At 36.9% G+C, this 24,379-nt stretch overlaps 1 protein-coding gene across 1 annotated transcript in view; it reads right to left on the minus strand.

The window, feature by feature from the left end:
• Nucleotides 1-719: 719 nt before the first annotated feature.
• CACNG6 (calcium voltage-gated channel auxiliary subunit gamma 6) overlaps nt 720-24,379 on the minus strand; it is a 67,170-nt gene continuing 43,510 nt past the window's right edge. The window contains exons 2-4 of the mRNA XM_072425528.1: nt 8,086-8,160; nt 6,006-6,143; nt 720-2,434 (exon numbers count right to left, since the gene is read on the minus strand). Of these exons, the coding sequence (XP_072281629.1) occupies nt 2,208-2,434; nt 6,006-6,143; nt 8,086-8,160 (440 nt within the window). The 3' untranslated portion in view covers nt 720-2,207. The remainder of the gene's footprint in view (nt 2,435-6,005; nt 6,144-8,085; nt 8,161-24,379) is intronic.

The raw sequence follows: 24,379 nt of genomic DNA on the forward strand, positions 1-24,379 counted from the left end.
TAAATTGATTTGGAATTTCTGTAGACTGGAACCTTATAGAACAATATATATTACCCACTGTATAGTGGCAGTAAGTTACTTACTCTCAGAGTCAAATCTAATTCAAATCAGGGCTATTCTGACCTCAGATCAGGAGTTGGAATTTGAGCAATGGGAGTCCCAACATTGACAGGTATAGGCCACCAGACAATGGCAGCTGTCAAACTGTCAGAAAATCCTTCCGCTAAACTATAGGAGCTGTCACCATCTGGCACCCAGATTGGCTGAGCTCTACTATACGTGGTATTGACAGGCATAGTAATGCTCATAAAAAAATACCAACCAGGACGTTCTAAATCCAGCCATTCCAGTAAGATTTAATATAAGTTGGAAATTTAGTGTTCCAAGCCCCTGTATTTCAATCTTTTTGGGCATATTGATTAAATGTAGTAGAAAATATCTGCAGAAGATATAACATATAGCCAGTACACATACATGATGAATTGTGTGAACCTAATTTGCACTTTCAGTCATATTCTGCATGTGGGTATCGGGGTAAACTGGTTTTCCATGTGGGTAATAGACCAGACTGACAGCTATCTGATGCAGTTCCAGGTTGATACAAGAATCCCAACTAACAAAAGTAAATTTTTGCACGCTTGAAGAAAATAAATTGTGCAAATTAATTAGATAGAAAAATAAAGAACAGTAAAAAAATAAATATATTGGTAAAAACTAGAAGGTGTTGATATTTATTTATTATTGGACATTTACGCAAACTTTGAGTTACACTTAACCTTTGGCATAGGAACTTCTGAGACTTATAAGAGACTAAGTTTGCATTAAAGTTTTAATGGTGATTTGTCAGGTCAACATTCTATTTAAAGCTTAACTGCAGGCAGATATAAAATACACAAAAATGCAGATCTGTATTCATGAATATGTAATCCAATATATGAAGTGCATTTCACGAAATATTTATGTTTTGCAGTCCCTGTACAGCAAAGCTCAGAATATGACAGTAAGAAGCAGAACATTGAGCCACTTTATTCTGTTGCAGTTCCTATGTGCTAACATGGAGCATTCTAATATGAAGTGCATGGAGGTGACCTTATACTGTCCAACCATTGGGTGAGGGAAGGACAAGACTTGTAAGTGTTACTTAAAAGCAGCAGAGAAAATGAAATAAGTTTTTCTGCCTTGCCAGACAGACCTGACTTATATAACAAAACTGTGTAAACCTCAGGACAGAACTACAAATCCATTGGCGCTCCTTAATGTTTAACTTTAATAATGCTGCTTCTTCTTTTAACTGATGCATAAAATACGTTATGTTAAGTATGCAAATAAAATAGAAAATAGAAACAAATTAATAATGTTAGGTTTAGGTTTTTAAATTACACTTTGACCTTTGGCATAGGTACTTCTGGGCATTGTAGTTTTGCACCGTTGCAATTTTTAACATACAATTAAAAAAAGGTTTCTTTCGCCTTTTTTAGTTGTTTGATAGAAAGTTATCTTCATATGCAATAAAGAAGTAAAATAGAATTAAATTACATTTTGTAGGTCTTGGGATTGTTTATATTACTTCATAGGAAGTACTTTTGTTGCTTATAAACCCACAATCTATGCTTTGACATGCACAGTGCATAGCCAGTTTACAAAATCATACATTTTTCCTTGGGATTTCCATACAAATTGGCTTATAACATCCATTGCAAACAGCATCCTTGGTCAACTTTCCATAATGGATCTTCACAGTGTTTGTGATTTGAAAGTTACAATACCAAATGCATGAAAAATATTTTTTGCGAGTTCAGTGCAAACACTCACCAGAATAAAAATAACCTTTAATAGCACAATATAATATAACACCAAAAACATTTTTTTTTCTATACAGTATCCCATCCCAGTTCCCCAGTAAAATACATTAACAGAGTTCTGGATGCTACAAAGCTTATTTACAAAAGGGAAAAAACATCCGGTCCAAAATAGGATATAAATAGATTGTCCATATATCAAAGCTTATTCCTTTGCAAGAATTGCCACAACTTGTTAAGTCTGAATACTGACTGTAAATCTGGATCAGGTGCATAAAATGACAATGACGTAAACAAACAACTGTCCTCATTTTGGAAAGGACTTCAGTATTGAAAGCCTGGCCAGGTTTGATCGATCTCCAGATGATTGGCTAGAAAATGATGTGCCAGCGCTCTAGGTTTATTTCTTTAGGAACTACTGCCCTTCTTCATGCAGTATTCCCAAGGTTTCTTGGGCAGAGCTGGCAGTACCAATATCATGCAACATATTCCTCCAAATACCAGGATGGCTCCTGCTGCTGCCGCACATGCTATAGACCATGAGTATTCGTATTCTAGCTGTACGTTCTGGTTACTTGACATGAGCCAAATGACAGCCTGACGAAATACTATCATGGTGACCATGACAAACACACCTAAGGGAGAAAAAAAAAAAGGAAAGCATTAAGCGCACTTTCATCACAATCATTTGATGCATACCTAGTGTAGAATGTGTAAAAATTAAATATGTAAAGTGAGGTTCAGTAATGTACTGATTTGAAGTTTAACTCTTGGCACAAAAAACTTTGAATGTATTTTTAACAGCCCCAAAGTTTTTAATATGCTTAGTGTAAAACAAGTGTCTGTTAAAATGCAAATATTGCATCATATCCTCAAAAAACATTCTTAATATAGTGCGCGTTATCACTTTGCATCACCACCATTCCCACGAGAAGCATGGTCAAATCAATAGAAGAATGGCTTGACCAGAAGAAAATAAAGTTTTGGAATGACCCAAGCAGAGCCGAGACCTAAATATAATATATATTTAATATAATAAAAATCTGTGAGGTTGTGCACAAGAGATGCCCTCACAATCTTACAGATTTGATGCACTTTTGTAAGGAATGGGCGAATATTGTCAAACCAAGATATGCCATGCTGATAGACCCCTACACGGGAAGACTGAATGCTGGAAATAAATCAAAAAGTGCTTCAACAAAGTATTAGTTTAAGGGTGTGCACACTTTTTGTAACTAACTTATTGTACATTTTAAAAAAAATTTCACCTGATGGATTTGTTTTAAGTTAAATTGCACAGGTTATAGATCACACTGAAGGGGGAAAAAGATTTGAAATAATTTAATGTGGTCTCATTTTTTGTTACATCATAAAAACCTAGCAATTCAACACATTTTTTATATATATTGTATATAGAAATAAATATAACAGTGTGATCTTCCGCTTTAATGCGTGTTTAACATTATTATACACTAAGCATAGAACCTAAATCTGTAATAATGTTAGCTTTGCACTATCAATAACGGCACTCAAACCAGTAGGAAGAGGCTGCATTAGAAACCAATGAAGCTCAGCTACGTGCACATGTGCAAACAGATATCATGCTAATATGAGAGCAATGTAAACAGAGTTGATGATTTCTTGTTTTTAGGGTAAAGCGTCTCGGGTTTAGGGTTTTATATCTGGGCGTATAGGGTTTTATATCTGGGATATGTTTATTTTCCTAGTAGTTGAATTTGATAGATTTATGTCTTTTTTTCAACCTAACCTACTATGTAACTACGGAACTAAAATGAAACTGGGACCAAAATTGCTTACTGTGGTTCATATATCAGCCAAAAGGGAGACATATTTTCTATGCCAGTTAAAGTGATTCTGTTGCTTAAGTTAACTATGTCAGTGAAATCATTGACTCTCACAAACACTTAACACTTAACACTTTTTAAAAATGATGATCTCATTGACCCCCTGTGCAATTATTTTTACTTTCCACTAATGTTTGTGACACTATATAAGACAGAGCAGTAATAAGTGTTGTCAGAAGAAACCACTGAGCTGGGATCCAAGTGATTGGACTGCTAGAAGAGTCAGGCCAATTTTGGACTTGTGGTGGAATTACCATTCCCAAGTACATAGCAAAGCTCTTCCATTTATGGTGGTGGTGGTTCCTATAGAGCAGTAAAAGCAACCACACATCCAGAAGCAATATGTCACTTTCAGGAACTGTGCTACAACCCCACTGTTATGCGGATACAACCATATATAAATGCATGGTCAAAGTGGTTTCCAACTGCTCCCATACGGTTGATTAGGAGCATCTGGGAATGTGGTTGAGCATGTGGTACAACACTGTGGTTTACTACAAGTCTGAAATGGCCCTCTGTTTCTAAAGAGTATTTAGGCATCATATGGAGGCAAAAGCAGTAGCTGGGGTATGTACTTAGTATCTTCTTTACAGGGAACAATTTTAAAACCAGCTTGATTTTAGCAAGAAAATTCCTTTACTCCTAACAGCCTCAGGCTGTCAGACAGACTGTATGAATCACTAAAAGATTAGACAGAATTACAATTCTTTAGTAGAGAGGAAAGTATTTCAAAGAAATATTTTTAGTTTTTGAACTGATATCAATAAAAAACCCTGGGGACCGAAGCCATCCAAAAATAGGAGATGCTCAGAACAAGCCTTACTAGTAGAACAACAAAATATTACAATGCGAGTGAAACTAGGCAAAGGCATTAGATCAAGTACAATTCTCAAGGCATGATCCAACAGCCTCCTTTAGAAGGCACTCTTATATCACCTATGCCTGGATTTGTATTCATTGTGCGCACACATCCAGAAAAAGCTTATATTGAAGTTATCTCAAGAAGAAATAGATATCATCCATAGACATCCATCACTGCTTTTTCTATCTAAACACAATTGTCCATGAAGTCTGCTGTAGCCTTACCCAATCTTGTGGAAATTGAATGCATTATATGAGTAATATCTGATAAATAATTTCTCATATTTTTTTTACTATGAAAGACCCCTAAATAATTTTAGGCATCAGGGAACCTTTACTAGAAATAATATCTACTTTGTGGTTTATTGTGATCAGTAAGTCGTAAAATAAATTATAAAACACTTCTGAACATCTAACAGTGTATACAACAACAGTGTGATGGAATGAAACCAATAAATATAAGAAAACCCAGGTAGTAAAGGTTGCCATATCCCTCTTCAAATGTGGACAAATGGGAAAATCAAAAACTCCCTATACACCCCTATAATGGTGCTTGGTGTTGGTGCAACCTTACATTGAGAGAGGAAGACCCCACTGGTCAGTGGGAGAGATGTCCGGTTATTGGGACAAGAATTAAAGTGGGTTAGAAATGAAATGCCCCTTACATTGGTAGTCAGTGGGATAAACAACCCATTTACAGGGAGCCAAAGAAGATCATTCTATCAAGAGGAGAGGCTCAACTATATTTTTGCCAGTAACTCCAATGCATGATGGCATTGGTGCCAGAACAATGAAGCTACATTTAGATAGCAAATCAGTCTTCCATAGCTCAAGGAATCCCTAACAACCTCTAGAAAGACTGATCTGAAATTTTTGGTTATCTTTTTAAAAAATGCTTGACATGGTGCCATCAAGTGTAAAATGTACTGCAAAGAGGTTCTTCGGGATTAATTAGCTTGTATGTATAAACCCGCCATGGTCAGAGAGGACACAGGAATGATGTTAGATAAGTGATCAGCCTGTGATTATTCTATGCACCAAACAGCAATGACCATTTGACTTTCATTATGGACATATGCTTTTGTTCATATGCATTGCGTGTATATTGATTGAAATCATCTATTCTATTTAAAGAGGAGATTAGAATGTAACTACATACGTTTTCCCAATAAGAAAATCTGTGCGTGTTAAAAAAAAATCTTACTGTATTTTCCGATTTAATTTACACTTTTCATGTTTTGTGGCTTGAATAGGCTTTTAGCGTCCAGCTATAAGTAGTGAAATTCCACAGGTAGCAGCATAAAAAGTGAGACTCCATGCTGTGTGCATAAAGGTGGTAGGAAATTCTTCTGGGAAATATTTACCCTAAAATCCTATAGAAACCCGTGTTTGAATCATGCCAACGCAGTCTACCCACAATATTAGATGGACCCATCTTTTTAATGCTGTGAACAAGGTACATTATTTACAGTTCTCTTACCGGAAAGAATAAAGAAAAATGATGCAGGCTTCAGAAGGAATTCTACACCTTTGCTCAAAGCCATTGTTATGCAGATTGATCCCATTACCATCAGAGTTATACTTAACAGAGAAAGAACAGCTGCTGTAATATTCAGATCTGTGGAAGAAACATATAGGTGAATGACAATGAGGGCAAACAGGGATTAAGTCAATCTAAAAATGGCTAGACATAAGTTTCTATACATAAAATAACACTCATTTGCAGCACCAAGAAATCAAGGGAAATTGTTTCAAATGACATCTAACTAAATAACTTTTTATTATGCTTACAGTCTGTCTGACATTGTTCCAATTTCCCCCACCTTGTATGCCATATAATTTGTAATTGCATGAAATGCTCTTCTTGTACTGAATGATAGCGGTGATAGTTCACATAATACCTGTAGTATTTTTTTTTACTGCAGTTGTATGGAATACTCTACTCTACAATATTAGGCTATTTCTGTAGTAGAAAGCCAGAGGATGTGGATGTGTATATGGCCCCATGAGCATAAAGGAATAATTTATTCCTAATGAGTAAAAATAAAAAGTTAAACTTACAGAATGTATACTTGGTTCGTGGCATATAGCTAGGAATAGTTTACTCCATAGGGACCCAATGGACCAATCTAGTAACTAGACTGCCTCTCAATAAAGCGTACCAAAACTCAGAATTTTTATGTTACATAAAAGGGTAGACAACCCTTTTATTTAAAAAAAAATTTGTTTGTTTTCTTTAAATAAAAAGGTGCACCACCGATGAGGCAATCAAGAATTATTTAGAGCACAAAGCCTCCCGGGATACCTAAGTCACACATCCCAGGAGGCTCTTGGCTGCTCCTGAGCCCTTTCCCTAATAGGGAAAAATTGCTGATCTTAATTTTTTTCCCAATCTACAACAACCAATCTTGTGCACGCGCAGTGCAAGATCAGGTAACGCAGGAAAAAGAACCCAAAAGAAGAGAGGAGAAGGCCGAAGAGAGATACCAGGAGGACGTGGGACACGATGGAAGAAACCTCCCTATGAATAGACTGCTCTGTGGGATTGAAGGTAAGTGTGATTTGTTTGTTTTGGGTTTACTTCCGCTTTACGAAGCCAGTAGCAAAAGAGTAAAAACCTGTTTGACTTTTATGAAGGAGCACAGCCCCGAAAACATGCAATTTGAGGTAATTTCTGACAATTCCCCACAAGGGACTCTGGGCTACCCAGTGACTCAGAGGTTAGCACTCTGGCCCTTCCAGCACTGGGTCCCACATTGCAATCTCGGCCAGGATGCAATCTTCATAGAGTTTGTAGGTTCTCCCCATGTTTGCATGTGTTTCCTCCGGGTTCTCTGGTTTCCTCGCACATTCCATAATTATCTTTAGGAAATTAACAGCAAATCATGGTCACTAGGAAATGGACACTATCTGGACACACCAAATGCTATAGCTAATCTAATTAGAATTATAGTTGCTCTTACATAATGGGAGTCACCTAAAAATTCATATAGTCTATGCCTAAGTTTAAGAAGTGTTTGCAAGAGTGAAAAGATTGTAGTGCATGGGATCCAAATTCAACACCTTCATGTACTCTTTGAACGTATCATGCTGTTTTACATTCACTTTTTATAGCCTATATATCATAGTGATTGGGGTAGGTCTACTTTGTTCTTATTTGATGTTTTGATAACTGAAGTTAATTTGTTTTGCATTAAACTAAGCAATCACCCTTACAAAGCCAGTGGAGAATTAAATCTGGAAAATCAAAGCTTAAATCTGCATAGGCACTCTATGTGACTCTGCATAGGTACTCTGGGGCAATATAAAAAGTTTTAACATAAGTCTTTTTTACTCATTCATTCAAGTGTATGCAGCAGGAAGAGAAGAAAATCAGAGACAGAAAAATAAAATTACAATGTAGTATGTAAGATTTTTGCAAGGGAAATGATCTAATTTTATTTGAGCTGAATACTCAGCAATGAATTAAACATTTGATGATCAATTGTGTAGATTTCTTGTTCTTGTTGTTGCAATTTTATGCATGGTTCTGATTTGAGGATCAAAAAATAAAAACTTACCTTTATGAGTAACGCGTTGAAATATGTATGCATTTTCACCAGTAGTGAAGAACTTGAAGTATGAACAATTAGAATCTACAATAAGATATAAAAGATATAAAAGATTAATATGATTAAAAGATTGTTTCTATGATTGCTATCAAACAGAAAAGAAAGATTTCAATTAGCATATTGCAGCAACAGCAATGACTGATAATAATTTTTATTGGTGGGTATATTCAGCACTCATTTTCTTTGGTATATTGCAAAACATGTCCCAAGTGAACCAATTTTTAAAAGCATTAAGTTTTTCTGTAAATCAAAGTTGAAATATAATCAGGATAACACATTTTAAACCTGCATTTTTTTTTCTTTTTCATGTTTTCTATGACCCTGCCCCAGCAATTTTGGTGACAACACTATGTTCACTGGCTTAGCAAATTCATTTTTGTTGGCAGGCAACCTTGCTGTTCTTTTAAAGCATACTTTTTTTTTAATACAAGTTAAAAAAACGGAACTCCATTTACTAAGTCAAATATAGTAACCTTGATAGATCAGCCAGGAACACCTAGCATATCAGAATTTTTTTCCAGCTAGGTTGCTAACAAACGTTCCCCTGCCAGATAGGCTGATGCTGACCTGCATACCATTCAGTATTGGGGGGACCTTCATTTTTTGTAATATACAAATAGACAATAAAATCCTGTAGTACTCCTGCAATGCACCTGTGAAATATTAACGTTTCCAAAAAATTAACGCAAAACCAAATTTTCTTTCTTTTTTTGTTTAAAAACCATTTGTGAAGCAAGTATTAGAAAAGCAAGGGTATATTTCAAACATTAATTACCGCTACAACTTTAACTCTGGTTATTATTATTGTCCAGTATTTATATAGCACCAACATAATATGCAGCACAAGTCCATTGTCATATCACTAGCTGGCCCTCAAAGGGATCACAATCTAATGTCATAGTCTTGTGTCATTAACACAGTCCAAGGACAAATTTGATGGAAAGCCAATTAACCCAACTGCATGTTTTTGGAGTGTGAGAGGAAACTCATGCCGACACAGGGAGAACCTAAAAACTCCTAGCAGATCGAGTCCTGACTGTGATTCGAACCTGTAAGCTAGTGCTGCAAAGGCGAAAGTGCTAACCACTGAGCAAACCATGGTGCCAGTGGCTAATAAAATATTATTGTTATATACAATATGTTTCAATGGCACTTTTTAAGTGTTTTATGTATTAGCACCATTTGGTGTATCAGACCTTTTGCATACCACACATAACCAGACATAATTTTTATATAATACTTGTACTTTTTTTGGATCCAACATTGCACTATTAGTCACAGTAGTATTATCTAATTATTTTGCAGAGTTAAATACACAGCATTTCTAACTGGTTGTTCACTAGAATTGTACTTTTCTTCTTTCCTCTGATAAGTCACATAAAGAGACAAGATAGGTTATGGATGAATGATCTTTGTTATTTGTGGAAATGAGTCAGATATTTGAATGGCCCTATAAAAAAGATTGCAACCAAGAATTCAGTCTACTAAGGACAAATCACTGCTTGATGGGATTCAGATTTGCTGCTATGGGTTGCTGTATTTTAAGTGACTTTGTAATGAGAAAAATATGTGCACTGCCATTCTCCTCTGAGAATGTTAGTTTTCTTGCTGTCAGGCTAATACTTTATTATAAGTTTTCATAAAGATAAAGGCCTTGATTTATTAAAGCTCTCCAAGGCTGGAGAGAATACACTGTCAGGAGTGAAGCTGGGTGATCCAGCAAACCTGGAATGGATCTGGTCCAGGATTCAAAGCATTTGCTAGCAAATAGCAAATGATTTTCAAAAATCCATTTCATGTTTTCTGTATCACCCAGCTTCACTTCTGAAAGTGTATTCTCTCCAGCCTTGGAGAGATTTCATACATCAGACCCCAAGTATCAAGGTAAAAAGTTCTGACATTCATTTACAGCATGCTTGTCTGTGACTCCAAAGTGAAGCCTAAAGCACACACGGACACACACTAGATTATTGTCACCTAACAATAAAGTTGCGTGTTGGGGGAAAATATTACATGTGTACAGCAGTCTCTTAAGGACATTCATCAATCAATCCTGGGGGATCAATAATTAAAAAAAGAACAAAGCGGGGTGCCACCCTCTCATCCTCCCCTCTCCTCCCCTCTCCATAGAACAGAACAGTGCTGAAGATGGAAAATATTAGGCCCAGACATATATGAACCCTTTCTGTGGATAATGTAGGAATATAGAAATGAAAAATATACATTAATTTATCTACCCAATTACATGGACATAGACATAGGGGCCTATTTATTAAAGCTCTCAAAGACTGGAAAAAAAGACTATATTGGGACAACCTAACTCATCCAGAAAACCTGAAGTGGATCTGGCCCACAATTAAAAAACCTTTACTAATAGCAAATGATTTTTAAGAAATCCATTCTGGATTAGCTGGATTACCCAGGTTCTCCTACAATAGTCTATCTTCTCCAGTCTCGGATAGCTTTATTAAATCAGGCCCAAAGTCTATCTGAGTGAGATCAGAGCTAATATAAAAATATTTCTAATTAATATTGATAGTGACACATGTAGGTGGGGAGTCAAATCTTATTTTCTTTAAAATACTGACACCACAGTAGTGACATAGCAGACGTGGGAGAAACCATAGTGGTCGGTGGGGGAAATTTTATTCCATGGAAGTGTCAAATAGCAGAGACTCCAATATCTTCAAAAGAAAATAAACATTTGACCTACAACCGACCAGGCAGCTAAGTAAAAATATTCTTCTTTATTCTTTACAACACAACAATAGGGTAACATTTAAAAAAATGCACATGAATATATAATTACAATAAAACAGGAGAAACGATTCTGATCAATGAATACTAAATGTGTTTGAGTGAATATTGGCTTTGAGATTCATCCCAACTGACGACTGTGGTAATGGATTGCCAAACCAAATCAGCTGACATTGCTATTTTTATTCACCTCTAAACTGCTAATAGGTATAAAGGTATATATATATATATATATATATAGGCATAAAAAAGCAAGTTAAAAGTTCTCTCATTTGTGCAGTATTTATTTAAAAACCTAAAGACCAAACACAGGCAATTTTGGGGGATATGGACAGCGTCGGAATAAGTTAGACCCCTAACAGATTCTATTATATGTTTCTGTTGGATAAACCTTCTTTCTTCCTTCCGCTTTCCTGTGCATTCAAAGATACATAATAAAGGGAGATCATTGCAAGGATGACAAAAGACAGGAACAAAAAAAAAAATTTGCCTGGAGATCTTGGATCTTGAATGAGATTTGGATGAGAAAAGCTGCTCCGAAATATTGGATAATTATCATAGCAGTAGCCCATCTCTTACATTATTGTATCTCAAAATGAATACTTCATCAATTCCAAATTGGGCACCATCATTTTTCCATTAAGACCACCGCATGATGGATCCAGTCTGTTGGGAAATTACACCTGCCTGCCCATGTTCTGCATCTTAGGGAGATCATAGGAAATTAGCTCAACACATTTTTACATACATGACTTATGTAAGTATAGTCCTAAACTACCCATCCCATGATGTATCTAATTTTTTGTGGGGTTCAGCAAGTGGGGCAGGAAAACTGCAGTATATGAGTAGGAAGACTGGGAGGCCAAGGATTTATAGGAGGACATACTGTACGTCTATTTGCATACCAATACCAATACAAATGTCCTGCAAGACTCATTTGGCAAAAAATGGTTGGAATTAAATCCTTATAGTAAACCAAATATGAATATCTTGATATTTTGTGGTTCGTTTAGGTTTAGTAGTTCCCCCATCTTTTATCAGCAGTGTCTTGCTTTCTATCTGTATTTTACTATGGCCCTGTGCTAAAAAACACTAATATTCTTTTTATTATCTTACTTCCACAATGACAAGCAAAGACAACATTTCAACCCAAACTAAAGACCTGATCATGTGATGAATTAAATGGAGCAGCAACGGAAGTTCTGAACAATGAATCTCTGCAAAGAAAAGAGAAAAGCCTAAAGGCAGGAATAGCCCAAAAAGTTTCTATATTCCTCCAAATCAATGATTCCAGATTCTTTCAATTCAAATACCACATTTCTAATGTAAAGCAAAAGATTCAATAAAACAATAAATTAAATAAATTACATAAAAATGTAAATGGATCATAGGGATACAGAAACCGATGTAGAAGATATAGCAACTGCTACCAAACGTATGTTCTAGGTTTGAGGTGCTCTGCCTTTTTTTTTTTACCCTATTGCATTTATGTGGTGCATTGCTGTAAATTATAAGCAGGTATTAAGCTCACAATTTGCTGAACTGTGTGTATAGTAGTGTAAATTAATAATAAAATGTCATAAAAAGCTGGTTCATAATTTGCATGATGGTAGTTAGGAGTTTAGCCCTACCTCCCTATAATCAGTTCAAACATTGTAACATTATTAAACTTTCATCTGGCAGAACACTGAATATTGAAGCAGCTTGTCAATCATCGCCTATGATGTGTTTTACATTCTCTGATCTTGTTATCTCCCACCCTAAAGCCAACACATTTTGTAGCTTCTGTTTTTCATCAGGGTTATGGTGGAGCTAAATGGATTAGCATTCAAAGCAGATCCACTGTGAATTGCAGAACACATTGACCATATCCATTTGCATAGCCATTTTTTATCCATTGTAGCTAAAAAGCTTTAACTTTAATCTTTGTTGTAGCATCATATCTCATGTTTTTTTTGTTAGTGATGGTGTAAGCCTCATCACAATGTTTCGAATGCCAGCTGCATCTTCAGATAATCTACAAAGCACAACTGTAAAGTATTAATGATTCCATATATGTCAGCCTGAGTGTCTTTATAGAAAAATTGAATGTATTACAATTTTTTGGGTGTTTCTGATTGAAAACATGATGTTTACAAAGTTTTTTTGTCATCTTAAGTCTATGAAATCTTTAGTGCTGGTTGGACAACTATAAGGCCAATCTCGTATTGTGGATGTGGAAAGACTAACATCCGGAATGCCTACATGATGCTTGACCTGCCAGACCTCTATTGAGTTTTCAGAGTTGTCTGGTGGGTCCTGTGTGCTATATCCTTGTCATTTGAGAGCTTTTCACGATTATTATCACTTATTATAACAGAAGCTTTGCACTGCATAAACAATTTCAATTTTCCTGGGGTTGTCAGTTTAGGCTTTTTTTCTTTGCAGCTTATCATTGGCCATCAGAAAACCATATTGAATCATCTACATTTTCATTGACATTTATGGCACTCCATGAATTTTTTCAGTCTACTTATCTTTGTGCCACAACAATTTGTATCATGAATACTAATAACTGTTTAGGGCTGTCCTCTGGGGCACAGTATGCCCATTTATAACGAATAACATTTAACAAAATTCACCCAATATTTGCATTCCTTAATTTTCAGTGAGATATGCAAGTTGTGATTACTCATTGCTTTGAAACAATTGCTGTTTTCAAACCACAAGTCATTTATTATATTAGTAATTTAGCATTTATACTCTACGGATTGAATCCCACCCATAAATTTATATTTGAACATTTTTTACATAGGTACATTGCAGCATACACAACCAGGCCATTTCTGTGAGATACCGAGAATAAAACTCGTTGGTGGGATGATGCAACTCCAAAATGCATATATCGGAGTTAATTTATCAGATGCTGTCCAATGGCAGAACTGGAAGATACTGGACCCAGAAAAAGAGGGAGATGATTTCGGATACCATGTATAAAGAAACAAGTACGAGTGTGGACCGAACACCATTAGAGGAAATATTAGAAGGTGAGGTTGTCATGAAGTGCAAATAAGCTATACATATCTGTACATTATAGCACGAGCTTGACGGGACCAGAGGCACATTACGTTTTGCCTTAAGCTTAAAATACTTAATTTATATGGCATGTTCTTATCACTGCCTACATATAACACAAGTCAACCTGGAAATTAAACCCAGACATACCAGTGTGTTATAATAATAACAAAATAATATATATAGCTATTACATTATATAAATATGCCTCCTAATCATTGATATGTATCTGTATTCTGTACACATTCACAGACATCCACCAACACATGGACTGATATACAACTGCGTAGATTCCCAGACATCTGCAAAACCTTACTGTAACTTTATGAAAGACAAGCTACCCAACGTCTTTGCTCTCTTATCTGCATTTAAGAAAAACATGTCTGTGTAAGCAGCTTGCAAACATTCCAAGGCTGTGGTTATGATTAAATAAAAATCAGGCGTTGAGCGGTTTGCACATTCACAGGACTTGCACAAGCCTTGTTAAGGCGACTCCATTCTGCAGCATTCAGTTCCAATGTGATTCTGATTCTGTGTGGGCGTTCTGCATAAGCTTCACCTGCAACTGTTACAAGAGATAACAGCATGCTGCTGCAGTCAGAAGTCGAGGAAAGCTTTCATGGATAAAAGCAGAAAATAAAAGATCACAATACATTTGGAATCCTTATCACTATCAAATCCACAATTTACATGCCTCACGGAAAACTGTGCACTATGTTTATATTTACTATAAAAATTATATCTTTTCCATTCTTCTCCATTCACAGTCACGATCTACCTCTGCAAAGTATTTTTTTACATTGTTAATAGCTAATTATATTGTGTTCAGCTTGGGATTTGGTTTTCAACGCAACAACCCCAAAGCATATCTAAACCCAAGAACAAAAATGCAAAATATTGCAGATCACCAGTCCTTATATATTGTGGTTGTTTTCATTTTAGCAAAGATTTTTTTTTTCACCTGGTAATCTGGCCAGTAAAGCACTTCCTCTCTAAGGGTTTTACATAAATTAATAAAAGCTGACCATTGTAAGCACCTGTCGGTGTTAAATGATTTGTCTCACATTTTTTACTACTATGTTTGCTGACCTGCCAGGTGAGGAAGGTTAAAAAATTACCAATTTACCTCTTGATCCTGCTAACAAGTCTATGTTACAGAGGGGACAAAGCAAAAAATGCAGCATTGTTAGGAAATGCTTTTCAGCCCAACAATCCCAGGTGGTGTCCCACCAAAGTAGAGCGCGCTTGGCAGCAGCAGAAGAGTTCTGGGAATTAGTGTTCGGCGGTTGCAGCATCCTTGTTTCCCTTTAGCTGTGTTTTTGCTCTCAACATCCCCTGCACTGAGACTGCACAGCTGAGAGGGATTTGCTATAGCTGATTAGCAGAATGGTTCCTGAGCAACTGCCATTGGCTGCTGGGACTTTATAGCCTCTCTGCTCCCAGTCCCCAGTGCATGGTATAGTGTTTAGCTGGGCTAATCTGTGCTGGAGAGTCTCGTGTGATTCTGTTGCTGATCATCGCCTGTTCCCTGACTCTTTGTTTGTACTTGCGCACTAAGTCCGGGGGGCAACCGTGTGCTGGGAGACCCAACCTGTCTCCAGAGGCTGAGCGCTTATTAAAGGTGAAGAGTGTGCCGTTAGATTGGGGGACCGGCATCTGGTGAATACTGGTGCTGACCAGGGCCTTACAATTAAATTTATTACTGATTTTGCCTTTAGTTCCACTTTACTTCACTTTAAAATGATCGCGATCTAGGAGCAGTGAAAAACAAATTCTGACAAATTCCATACATTAGAAGGAATACCCTAAGCGGAACAGAAGTTCTGGTGATACAATTTTCATGGTATTTAGTTGGTATTTAGACAAAATAATTTTGCATAGCTGTTTTGGAACTAAAGCTGGAAATGAAAATAGCTGTAAGCCCTATAAGTAAATGTAGTTAAGTATTTATATCCACATTAACAACCTTATTCCAATCACCATGGAATGTGTCAAGTTTTGAGCATATGTTCCTGATTTAATCCTAGAAAACTACTTGGGGAGTAAAGAAATTACACACATTTTAATGAATTAGTGTCATTCTTAACAAGGAATCCTCCTAAGGTTTCTAGGGGTGCCATGAGCATTTTGCCAGTTACCACTGAGACCCAAAATCTCTTATTGGGTATCTGTAACAGTGACATTCTTTCCACTGTTTACCACACTAAAGTATTGTGAGCTATGGATATAGTGATTAAATCAGGTCTTATGTCTAAGAGAATGTTATATCAAGGGTCTTCCCTGTGTTAAAAAAAAAAAAGCTGAGAAAGTTGGTCTAGTTGACTGTGAATGTCCACCATCCTTCATCGACTTTTCTTTTTAGAGGGATGGAGCCACCTTTGTTTAGACATCATACAGAGTCACCATCTGTCTTGGACAGAAGTGATGGCTCAAAGATTACACATTTACATGAACCCAATTCCGTTTATAGTTCTTGGCTGAATTCAGACCCATGTTTCAACCTCTCACCTTGTTGTGACATGCTACAATGTCTGATCACTGGGAAAGGGGAAACTGAAGAAATGTTAGTCTGCTGCAGGGGGAAAATATGACTTCACTTCAGCCTTTGCAAAGCTACTGGACTTGAGTTCAAGGGTTTCTCTTAAAAGTGAATCCGGTAGTCTGATCCACCCTGTTGGTTTACTCAATGACCAAAATCAATGACCTCTTGTTTTCCAAAGGTGAAGACATGACTTGTCACCTGCTATTCATTCCCCTGCTCCCCTCTTTATAGAACAGAACAGTGTTATCTCTACAGCCCTCATTCATTCTACTGTTCCTTTTAATACCCACTAGAGCCAAATAATAACCTCCTGTAAAACTCGTTATTCTCCCAAAAGGCATGGAAGGCTTTATTTGTTAGTTTAGGGCTATTGGGTTTTTCATATCAAGTTGGTAGGTACTCGTAGATAATAATTTGCATCTATGTTGATTGTTTTTGGAATTTTATAGTTTAGGACTATATTACATGTCCCACCAATCTCTGCCCATTTGCAGAGAGGTAGGAGCTGTGATGAATTGTATGTCTAATTGTAGACTGTTGGATAGTCTTAGGATCCTAGTCATTTTTTAACCAGCCACCTTCAATAACAACAATTCCTCTGATATCCACTAAAATGAATTTGTCAACCAGGTACATGTTGCACATCACCAAAATTGTATTTTGTTTTATATCTCATCATAGCTGAAACCCACATTAGGATTGATTGGAACTCCTGACCCACTCGGCCTGATTTAATAAATCTCTCCAAGACTGGAGAGGATACACTTTCATCAGTGAAGCTGGGTTATACAGAAAACCTGGAATGGATCTGGTCCAGAATTCAAAACATTTGCTAGCAAATAGTAAATTACTTTGAAATCCATTCCATGTTTGCTGTATCACCCAGATTCACTTATGAAAGTGTATCCTCTCCAGCCTTGGAGAGCTTTTATAAATCAGGCCCAATAATAGGAATACCATACCCTACCCTCCTTACCATATATTATCATCTATATATTTTAATGACTTTTTAAAATAATTTGTTTAATTAATATATACCAATGTAAGATGCTGAGTGTGTTATCCGGTAAAAAGAATGTCTTTCTGTTATTTTTAAATGATTTAATTTTCAGATCACTAACTTTTCCCTTAATCCAAACTATGGAACCTAAATAAACAGTCGTCCATTTCAAATCACAACAACCATTAATTAGTCGTAAAATGGAAAAAAAACATGAATGATTCCCTACATTTCCATTTAGCACTAATAAAAAAAGAACATTGCTTTTTGAAAGAGTAATTTACAATAATCAAAGCAGTGGTGAAGCGGATACAATTAGTGGAATGCAATATGCCAGTTTTTTAGTGAACAACAAAAATAAAGCATTGGGTTCCATTCTTATTCTTGGAGTATGTTTCATGTCAGAAATGCCACCCGGCTATTTTGGGAAATGTATTTTTATGCATATCTGCTCCTGGCCCCCACCCTTTGAAATAGGAAACATAAATATAACACACCCCTTCCAACTTATAGTAAAATAGCTGTACAGTCAGCCCTATATCCCGTGGTATGTCATACCATTGACAGGAAGGATTAGAAACATTATGGGAGAATATTTGTTCTATGTGTTCTTGTATTTTAACAGTTTATCACTTGCTTCCTTTTTTCAAACTTCTTTCTACTTTTAAATTCCTGTCTAGGTAAAATATGGAAGTACATTACAACATATACAGTAGATGTTTGATGTTTTAAATTTGTACACATCTTGTGCAGGGTTTACTGCTATGCTTAAGTCTGCTGGCGTTAGCAAGATGTCCCAGCATCATGTGACAAGAGAAAGAGCTGTCATAGACAGATGCATTGCATACCTTCTTTTCATTTCTTAGTGGATGAGAAAAGTAATTCTGGAATGCATTCCACCCTGCAGCATGCTTATACGCTTCTATAAAATGGATTGTCACACCATATGAGAGCTCTAGGCTGTATGCTAAATATAAATAAATTATCGGCAGCCTGCAGTATAATACAACACTATATCATTTCAGTTACCTTTATTACTTCGTACCCGTATGCACAACATGAAAATTTACAAGTGCAAGACTTGTGACATATGACTGACTTTTGTTGCAATAAACATCCTGTCCTTTCATAAACATTGATTGATTGCTCTAGAGTAAAAGAAATGAAGGATCAGGAATTAGATCACGTCTTCTCTTGCTACTTATGTCTGATGCTGTTTAACGTGTAGACATTTTTACATAAAAATTGTGGCCTCTAATATTTGTGCTTAGCTAAATATCTGATGCCTTCTATCTCACAGCTGGAAAAAAAGTCATCCGCGCTGAAAGATAACGATAAGTTTGCTATAAGGGATTGCAACTGAAGACATTTAATTAGACATATGAGATATATAAATGGGAGCTGGTTTATGCAGGAATGGGGCTTTTGTTTCTGTCCATCCAGTTCTGAGCTTTACATGGAGCACATTCAGGAAAAATAAAAACACAGTGGCGGAGTCTTGTATGCGCCCAACCTGTACAACTCTGCATGCAGCACATGTGCTTGGCTTATAACCAATAGTGTAACGATAACAATAGTGTCCCATCATCTCCTAGACTGAGCCACACCAGGAATCACAAGAGATTTTACCAGTGCATCGTAAAGATAAATATCTAAATTTTCTCTTAGTATCAAATGGATAAAGAAAGAGATCAGACAGGTAAGGATCACCAGTCCATTTCTGCAATAAAGACCAACCTCAACCTGGACAAAGTTTACCCACTCCTGCAAAGAGGCCACCCATACACTGCAAATGATTATTGCTAGTTCCAGTCTAGGGAAAACCCCACGAAGGACTGTTTTATATCTTAACCCTGGCTTAGCAGACGTTATGGCTACTTATCTGTCCAATGCTTTGGGTTGTGGACTCAACATTCACACTTACAATGCAGGTCTAATGAGTTCTACAACATGATATGATATATACAATGATATGATTTCAAACCCTGAAACCACCGCATAGAGTGCCTTAAAGAAGAGGTTGCAAAGTAACTTGCATAAGTGAGGCAATTAGTGAGGTTTTCTGCTACCCCGCTGGACAAAAACAAGTATTTACGGGTAAGTCGCATTACAAGGGTACGTTTTATATTTTGCACAGGGATAGGCATTACGAAAAAAGCAGTATGTGATTTGTTCGTACGACTCTTTCTGTATCTGTGTTTAGCCACCCACAGAATGTTTATAATTGGTATAAATTAGACATCATGGAATGATCAGTCAAAAACTGATATCATATTCTATGCACTGAACAGATCTTAAGAAACAGTATAACAGTAGACTTTGCTTTGTGGTTGTTTCCTGCTGCTATGTCCTTGGGTATCAAATCAATAGTCGCAGCCAGAAGTGACCATTTGAACTGGGGAAACAACCAATGTAATAGCAGAGACATCTGCCACTTCATCTGGACTCTGTACAAAATCAGAGTCTAGCTGTCATCAATGAGTTATTAAGCATTTCAGAGTTATCCCGTCAGTTGTCTTACAAAGCTTTTGGGAAGTGTCATTATAAATAGAATCTGTTGGGGGTATGTACACGACTCTTCATATCCCACAGCAGCTCTTCTCGCTCAAGTTATTTTAGCTGTCTTCCCATCAATAATTTTTGATGAATGCCTAAGTTATACAGTATCTTATGTCTGCAAGTATGACTGGGATTTACAAACGATTTTGTAAAGATGAACTTTAACCAATAAACAAACAAAATATTTTCTACAGTTGTAAAGATCACTGGTCCCTGTGGTTGAAATGAGAAAATTGATAATATTTTTTTAAATTGTAATGTATATATAAATCTATTATATCTTGGTTTACACTACTAGAACCATAGCAACCTATTTTGTGCAATCAGTAATAACTAGGGATGGGCAAGCGAGAATATTAAATTTGATCTCGCGGCGAATCAGGCCTTTCTCGCAGCTCTGAAAATCATTGGCGATTCCTGGGCACTAGATGTATCATTTGTAGGAGATACTTATATTACAATGTCAGGAGGTTCTCCAGTGCTGGGCATCTTCTCAATGATGTGCAATCCCCGGGCACTAGAGGTTAAATGACCTCCAGTGCCCTGGGGATCGTAGTGGGGATCTACAGTAAGAATTTTTTTTAACTAAGAGGTTTCACGTTTCTGTAGATGAAGTACAATTCTGCTTTAACTATTCAATAGCTTTAGGAAAAACATGAAAAAGAGGATCCTGCTGGAATTGTAAACTAATGTCAACCATTCATAACCTTCAAAGGTTCCTTCAAAGGTTGCTTAGGTCTCTCAAATTGTGGCTGACTGACCTTCCATTTTCTGATCTGGTGAAAATACCATGGATGAAGCCAGATGCATGGCTCTAATGATGTTTTTAGTTTTCTATATTATAATGTAGTTGTCTGAATTATAGCCACCAAAGCAGAGGGGTTTTTTTTCCTGGCCACAAATTTAAGATACTTTTTCCCACTGCACTGGTTTTACCAAGGTTCCCCAAGTCATAAAACTTATTTATAGGGTTCCTTGGGGGTAAAAGTGTTGAGAAGAGTTTTCTTAGGTAATTAAGAATCCATCCTCCTCTTTTACAGAATAAGTATATCTGTCTTTTGCCAAAAGTTCATTTCAGAAAGCCATATGTAATGTGTAAACACTATGCTATGAAGCAGAACTGTGAGCCCAGGCTGGCAGGATGATACCCAAATAGGTGTGGACATGGTGGGTGTGTATCTTTTTTAAGGTTTAGTACTCTTTTTTCCAAAAGAAAATCTGTAATCTGTTATCTGTGTATTTTATTGGTGTAAGTTCTTCTCAGTCAACCATCATAAGGTTGCAGTGTTTTAATCTGCCATCAGTGGATTCTGAAATGGAACTTGATCATTGTTCAAAAATATTAATATTTCTACAGAATGTCCTGTGAATGAAAGAGGCCTGCATTGTCAGTGCCCTGAATGTTCATCCTTTTGCCAAACTGGATTACAAGATAGGCCAAGCCTTCGAAAGAATTCTGTTTGCAGAACGCTCAGCTGCCCAGATTCATTCATCTTTGGCATGAGGATGTTAGTGGATTAACTGGGTCATTGTCCATACCCATGCCACAATAAATAAACACTCTGATCAAACATAAAAATTTACTCAGCCAGCCTGCCGAGTGACTCCAATTTTCATCCTGGCATTTGTCTTGTGCAGCTGGCGGCCCTGATCTCTGAATCCGTACGACTGCCAGTTTTCTTGTTTTCTGGATGACCCTAACTCTGATGCTGTAAATGTGCAGGCCAATTGACACTAAATTCTCAGCATTACCCTCTCTACTCCTCTGAAAAACAGAATGTATTCTCACGTTTTTCATTTTTATCCACAGTGAATGAATACTGTCCATTTAATTATTTAATATAATAATCATCATAACAAAATACAGCACCTTCAATGGGATGCTAATGATGCCAAATACCAAATATGATGCTTGAGAATAGAAAACACAGGGAGACATCTACTACTGGTGGATAGGTAATCCTAGGGCTAGTGTATGTAGAAAATGGCACAGTCTATTGGATGTAGTGCACTTCTTTAAAAAAGAGCTTTTAGAATCACATGTTTTAAAGGGAATTGACGCATTTATTTTACATATAGTAGACAGTTCAAAAAAAGTAGATGTGCTCTAAAGCAGGTCTGTATTTGCCTCTTTCCATCTGATCTGCATCCACACTCTTAGGAATTGCAGTTTACAAGCTGTTGGGAGAAGAAACTAACAATGTGCAATACAATCCAAGTCCATTTCAGTACAGAAGGTTATAATTCCAATGGCCCCTGAACAAACTGCACAGGGTTAGCAATTCCCAGGCACACCCAAAACTATTGCTATGCACCCAGAAGAGGAAAACCACAATGCAGGTTAACACATTGCTTTTGCGTTTGTGGTGGTGGTGCACAAATTAATTCTCCACCACTCCCAAACAGTTGAATGGGAGTGGATGGAAGCATGCAACACAATGCTATGGCTTACAGCAAGTCTGAAAGGGGACAAAGGAAAAGAGTGCCGGCTCTGTGTATATACACTTCTTAAGTAAAATACCTTCTTGGCCAATATGTACATTTACTGAACTTTTACGAAACATTTTATTCAAACAATACAGCCGTTATTTTTGTTACACTACATTTACTCTTACTATCAGGGATTAATCTTTGCTGACATTGTTAACATAACGTTTCTGACGTGTAACTTTCCATTAAACTTGGTGTTAATTCTCTGGTATGAAATCTCATAACTAAACAGAATGTGTTGTTATAAAGTATTCTGTAACCATGCTGAACATTTTAATATACATATCTAGCATACCACACCAATAAGATAAAAGTCACGATAATATATAATATACTCTGCACTGTGCGTTCCTCTGCCTCCCACCTGTAAGTACTTGTAGCTTCCTGCCTACACAGTAATTGACAAGCAGAGGGATATAGGAACATTACGTGTGGATATTAGAGATATGTCTGCATTACGGAAGGGATATGGCTGGATAACGAAGAGATGTGGCTGCATTTTGGGATGGATATGGCTGAAATATGCGGAGGGATATGGTTGCAGGATGGAGGGATGTCTAGTTATGGCTACATTATTTAAATATTATTGGCAGACATTAATGATACAGCATAATACATCTGTATTTAAAATAATAATCCTTAATGATAAAAATGTAATGTAACACAAGGTAAAAGAAGCAGAAGCACACATAAAATTATGTGTGTTTCTATCTACAACAGTGACAGTCATTGAACACTAAATGTTCCTCTGAACACACGAAAAAAAAAAACAGCCTGGGGTGTTCCATAGGGATGACCGAGAATGCCTCTGGCATTCTTGCCAAAATTTCCTCAAACTTCTGATGGGTTTCGGCGAACCGTTTTAGCGAAACCATCGGAAGGTCGATGAAATCATTACGATCTCCAGTGCCTGGGACTCACAAACAGAAGGATTCCAAGGGCTGCATGAACGATTGCAGCTCTGAGAATCCACTGCAATCCCGGGGCACTAGAGGTCAATTAACCTCTAGTGCCCAGGGATCGCACAGTGGAACTGCAGATGAACTCTCAATGGAGAAACTCCACTCTGGCTATTCATCCCACCTCCTCTGCACTGCCTACTCCTTTTACCATCCCCTCTTCTGTAGATTGGTCCATCCCACCTTTTCTGTAAACTGCTCCTGACTGCTTTACCCATGTGTTCCTCCCAAAAGACTGATCCTCAACAATAACGTTTTCAGCTTTTTCACCCCTGAGGAAGCCTTGAAATAAATGTTTAGGTGTTAGGGAACACCTGGTAAAATATTTAATCAAAGGTGGGTTGGAAGAATGTCTTTACATTGGTGGCCCCCCTAAAACGGTGTCAGGATGTCACTTTTACAGACTTTAAGGAACCTTGGCGTTAATAGACAAGCACTATTAGAAACATGTCAAGAAATCAGAGACATATAAAAAATCCCTAGTACGTTTGACAGAATCCAGATTGGGAATGGCTGTTGTACACTATCACCCTGATCCCCTACCAAACTTTTCCTATACTTCCTAACATCAGAAGTTGAGAAAGAGTGACAGTCTGCAGTATATTGAGTATGGCGGGGTGTTAGAGGAACGTAGGCATATATAGCTCTGTTGACTTGAGCCATTTAGTCATGTGCAAATAAAAATCATGATTAGGTATTTTTTGCAGAGAATTTTTACAAAACCCTTCATAAATCAACCCCATTGTGATGGTCATGGGAATGCATCATGCTGCTAGATTTGGAAAAAAATGGATGGTGTCCACGGTTCATGGGAAGAATGAATACTCAACATTAGTGTTTACTGAGTGTAAAAATGGTATTGGAGATCAGTTGGAAGAAGAA

The sequence above is a fragment of the Pyxicephalus adspersus genome, chromosome 11, assembly GCF_032062135.1.
Source record: "Pyxicephalus adspersus chromosome 11, UCB_Pads_2.0, whole genome shotgun sequence".
Classification (NCBI taxonomy): domain Eukaryota; kingdom Metazoa; phylum Chordata; class Amphibia; order Anura; family Pyxicephalidae; genus Pyxicephalus; species Pyxicephalus adspersus.